Source organism: Lygodium microphyllum, chromosome 6 (genome assembly GCF_053477565.2).
Source record: "Lygodium microphyllum isolate KBCC chromosome 6, Lygodium_microphyllum_v1.1.10, whole genome shotgun sequence".
Taxonomy (NCBI): Eukaryota; Viridiplantae; Streptophyta; class Polypodiopsida; order Schizaeales; family Lygodiaceae; genus Lygodium; species Lygodium microphyllum.
The window spans coordinates 11,332,321-11,337,192 of NC_141140.1; the positions used below are offsets into that span (position 1 = coordinate 11,332,321).

Below are 4,872 nucleotides of genomic sequence, written 5' to 3' on the forward strand. Positions count from 1 at the left end.
TCTATATATATATATATATGTGTGTGTGTGTGTGTGTGTATGTATATATATATGTGTATATATATATATATGCATGTTTTATAGGTTTATCCATCCTCCCTCCTTTCCTTTATTTTCTCCTCTCTCTCTCTCTCTCTCTCTCTCTCTCTCTCTCTCTCTCTCTCTCTCTCTACATACATACATACATACATACATACATACATACATACATATATATATATATATATATATATATATATATATATATATATATATATATATATAAAATCTCCCTTCTCCCCCCTCTCTTGATCTCTCCATTTTCTCTCATATGTTTGTGTGTGTAAAACATGTCTGCATGTGTATACATGAGTGTATATGTTTGCACATGTATGCATGCTTGTGTATGCATTTCTATAATATATATATATATAGTTGGGGTGATTTTAAAATATACACTCGTTACATGCATGTGCTCAACCATTAAAATATCATTTTATCATGAAAATTCATCTCTTTTTATAGTATATACGCATTAGTGGACATTTTTGGAGTATGCATACATTGCATGCACATACTTAACCTTTCATCTCATATCTTCAATTTTAAAAAATTTCCTCTGTGTGTGTGTGTGTGTGTGGTGAGAGAGAGAGAGAGAGAGAGAGAGAGAGAGAGAGAGAGAGGCACAAACAGCTTTTCAAATGCATTTGAGTTTTTCCATCATCATATCACCTTTCAAAAGAAAAACCTTTATTTATAGAGAGAGAGAAACTAATCAACTTTTCAAGACTCATCCTCCCCTTTTTCCTTATTAAATCACCCTTCAAAAAAAAACCTCTTTATTTCTTGAATACCATACCTCTCCTTGTGCCACATAGATTTGGGGACTTTCTCCTTGATTTGGGAGTCACCTAAACAAACCTTTAAATAACAAAGAGTAAAGAAAAGATAAAGTTGCACACACACATGGATGGGTAGACATATTTAAATATACCTCCCTTATCAAGGTGCATACACATGTATGCATATAAATACATGTATACATAACTATCTTGCATGCTGCATACATACATTCAAATGCCCCATATATACAAAGATTACCATTATGATCTATGGACAATTCAGCCTCTACAGCATGTGTATACACACTCATCTATAGCTTGAGGAATAAGCTCAGTTAGTTTTGTCAAGCAGAATATTGGCAATACAACCTACTAAAGCGAATTTTAAAGGGCCTTGATACTTCAATACAACCTACTAGTTTGAAATTCTAAAGGGCCTCAATATATGAATTATGTTTAGCTTCTACAAATAGAACTGAATACTAGTTAAGAAGGGTTTTTAATTTATTTCATTTTGAAAATATTTTATTGGTTACTATGCTCAAAGAAACCGAAGTGTTTACTTGTCATGTGGCATCTTACAATCACATAGCATGTAACAAGTCGTAGACAAATGACCATGGCTACTTACATAGGTGTGATCATATGGTCAGCAACACAACCAATAGGATAAAACGGTCAGTGTGCATATGCTTGAATAAGTGGCCCAAACCTTTCACAGATCAGTTTTTTGACCTGAATAATCAATGTCACTTAAGGGTAAGTGGACGTCTCCTAGAATTGGTGAGCTTCCAAAATCCAAGAATAGCAAGCTTCCAACTGGCTGAGACTATGACACATTGGACAATGTTCTTATGTTCACATATTCTATGCTCATAGAAGAAATCTTATAAATCAGAGTCTAACCCTAGCCAATTTAGATCTTAATGCATTGCCATGTAAAGATTCCCTCTAGTCCTCATAATTGACCACCAATTTTGTATGTGATCCTTGCCTCTTTTGTAGTCCAGTTTTTCTAATGAACGTACCATAGCACCAAATAGGGATGAGACAGGCAAGGGCTTTGCCTCGATGATTATCTTGGCAAACCTTTGTGATTGCATCCAATCTTTTTTTTTAATAGGTAATTGTATTAATTGCACAAAAAAATACAAGATAACATGATTGGCTGAGAGAGATGATTGCCTCCTCCCCCCGCACCCCCCCAAACCTTCTCTCTCAGCCAGTGCAAGGGTGAAAATAACAAAAGGCGTCCAAAGACAGCAGGAAAAAAAAGATGCTTTCTCGTTAGAATAGGCGTTCAATCTTGCAATGTAACCATAACAAAGATTCATGTCAGTAGCAATGTACCATAACAAAGATTCATGTCAGCTTCACCCAGAAACACTGAAAGTCTGGACCACCACAAGACAGCACCAAGGGCTGTGAGAAGTAGACAGAAAAACACAGCATTGTGCACCATCTTGCTTTGAACACGGTAAACAATATTCAGTGATGCTTTGCCTATCCCACACAATGATTCTTCTGTTCAGAAACAGTATAAACAATTGACACTCATTTTATTTCAAAAACAGCAACCACCAATATCTTGAGGTAGTGATTTCTTTTCCTATAATAACTTATGCATTTTAGAAAGAGCTTTGTACAAAAGGCAAACAGAGACTAAGAAAATATAACCATGCCAGTTGAACTACTCCATAGCTGATGCCATTCTTTGGGCTACTCCACACCAGTTAGCTCGTACTCAAATGTCAGACCGTCGTCATCCTCATCAAACATGGAGTCTCTTGAAGGTCCCCCTGCAGGCACATTTGCAGACCCTGCAGATCTCCTGGAGACTCTCCTGGTGACTGACCCTGCACTATAACCTTGACTTGAGCTTTCTGCCTGTGTATCTATGGGAGAATGTGTACTCATGTCCCTAGACCAAGGAAAACCAACTAAAAATTGTTGCCCTGGTTGATTTCTTGCATAAGCCCTTCTCCCAGATACTGGAGAAGGTTGTACAGTGTCAGATTGTCTCTGGTTGGCTCCAAACCTGAGGTTACTATGGCGCCTGTCCCCCTCTCCTTGCACAGCTGGCCCCTGTATATTTCTTGAAAGAGGGGTTGATTGCCTGTCCCCCTCCTCTTGCACAGCTGGCACATGTGCATTCCTTGAAAGAAATGTTGATTTAGAGACAGCTCCAATCCCAAAAAGGTGATCTCTCTCCCTTTCTCGTTGAGCAGCTGCCACAGGCATATTTCTCAGAGGAGACACTGATTCATGCCTCTGTACCCGGGCTTGTTCATAATCCCGATCATCGGTTGGCAACTCATATCTGCATACAGGGCAAGAATTGTGTTCTGCCAACCAGGGAAGGATGCAATGTGGATGATACACATGTTTGCATGGTAGTTCTTTGACTTCCAGATGCAGCTCAAATTCATCCTTGCAAACCGCACACTGAGCTGCACCTGTTCCAAGAATCTCCTCAGAAACTGTGACAGTGGGCATTTGCTCTACAGCAGCTTTCGATGCAGGGGGTGCCCCATATCTGGTTGGGTCATTCTCTGACAACTGCTCAATAAGTTGATCAAGCTCAGGTCCAAAGTAATAATCCCCAATGTTGCCTGGCAAGTTTTGCAGCCTTCGTCCATGCAAAATGCCATCAACATCACCTCCAAGAAAGTCATGGAATTCACGTATGAATGGGTTAACCCCAAAACCACCACCATTGCCATGGCGGTTAACCCAAAAACCAGTATCATCACCATGATTCTGCGCAAGCTGGATGTGCAGGAAGCCGGAGATAAGCTCAAGCATCTGAGCCATGTCTCGGGCATTCGCTCGTGGCTGCCTGCGTCCTAGGAACACGGGGGAGATATCATCCTCATCACCACCAAAATCAAAATCCCTAGGGCTCCACGGAAAACCACGGGAGACTGGTGGTCCTTCGGATGATTCCTCGAGAAACCCACCATAGCAACTCGGGCACACCAGTTCAGTACCGATTGGTTGCACAGTAGTCCGGCATCCGTGACAGAAATAGAGCTGCCCTGACGAGGCCATCTGGGAGACAATCTTGTTCTTACACGTGCAGCTTATGATCACGTTATGTTTATATTTCCCTCTTTTTTCAGCTTTCTGTTCCTCGAACCATTTCAATCTGCTTTCTTTATCTCTTCTGTTCCTCTGACCATTCTAATCTGCGAGGAAGCAGAAAGTGCAAGCAGAAAGGGCGAAAGCTCAGAAAGAAAGAACGCAAGTATGAGATTGTACCAAAAAGAGAGAACGAAAAGCAGACAGAAAGCACGACAATACCGAGCTACTGAGCACGCCATAGCCGGGACTCGGGGGCTGAGCTCAGACATGGTCGCAGACGGGGAAAATAAATACATCAGATGACAGAGATGTGATCACGATGCCCTCGTCTCTCCTTTCCAAAAGGCCGCCCTTATGGATTCTCTTTTTGGCTCTGTGCAACGTGGGGCACCAAAGGTCCCTTATGTCATCAGATTAGTGCTGAGTGGGGATGATGATTGGGAAATATTTAGACCGGTTACACACCGGAACGCGGCCGCCCAAGTGCAGGCTTAGAGGCCAATAGGAAGGCACCAAATGTGAAAAAGGGCACCTCCCTCTTACACACCGGGGGCACCTAGAATCTCCAATGAAGGGGGGTGTTGAATGTTCTTTCGGCGTTCCACAAGGCGGGGGAGCTCCCCTGTCCGATTCCGTCCACAGGCCCAGCTTGTGGGCTCCTCCATTGCGCTCGCCAATCACCAGGGCCTAGGGTCGGGTCCCTCTCTTTCCCATTGTGTGGGAGTCGTTGATCATCTTTGCTCTGAAGCGGTGTCGTATAAATGTCATTTTTGGGGTCACCATGCCTATGTTCATCTGGGGATCAGGTGGGAAGCCATCTCGAATGCATATCCAATCCATCCATGTCTATGTTTAGGGTTGCATGCTAATGCATGGCTTTTGCTTACAGGTGCTTGTAGCTATGGTCTTATCACAGGTGATTGTAGGCTTCATCTATCACAGGTATGCTCTCTCTTTCTCTCTCTCT

General features: G+C 42.1%; 1 protein-coding gene across 1 annotated transcript; it reads right to left on the reverse strand.

Moving 5' to 3' along the window:
* Nucleotides 1-2,361: 2,361 nt before the first annotated feature.
* LOC148034309 (E3 ubiquitin-protein ligase RING1-like) lies at nt 2,362-4,289 on the reverse strand. The gene is made up of 2 exons (XM_087679259.1): nt 4,125-4,289; nt 2,362-4,009 (listed from the first exon to the last, which is right to left on the reverse strand). The coding sequence occupies exon 2, from the start codon at nt 3,870-3,872 to the stop codon at nt 2,541-2,543; it is 1,332 nt and encodes a 443-aa protein (XP_087535385.1). The 5' UTR covers nt 3,873-4,009; nt 4,125-4,289; the 3' UTR covers nt 2,362-2,540.
* Nucleotides 4,290-4,872: the final 583 nt, after the last annotated feature.

Coding starts and splice junctions, on each gene's coding strand:
- LOC148034309 (XM_087679259.1), bottom strand. CDS start 3,872: ATGGCCTCGTCAGGGCAGCTCTATTTCTGTCACGGATGCCGGACTACT.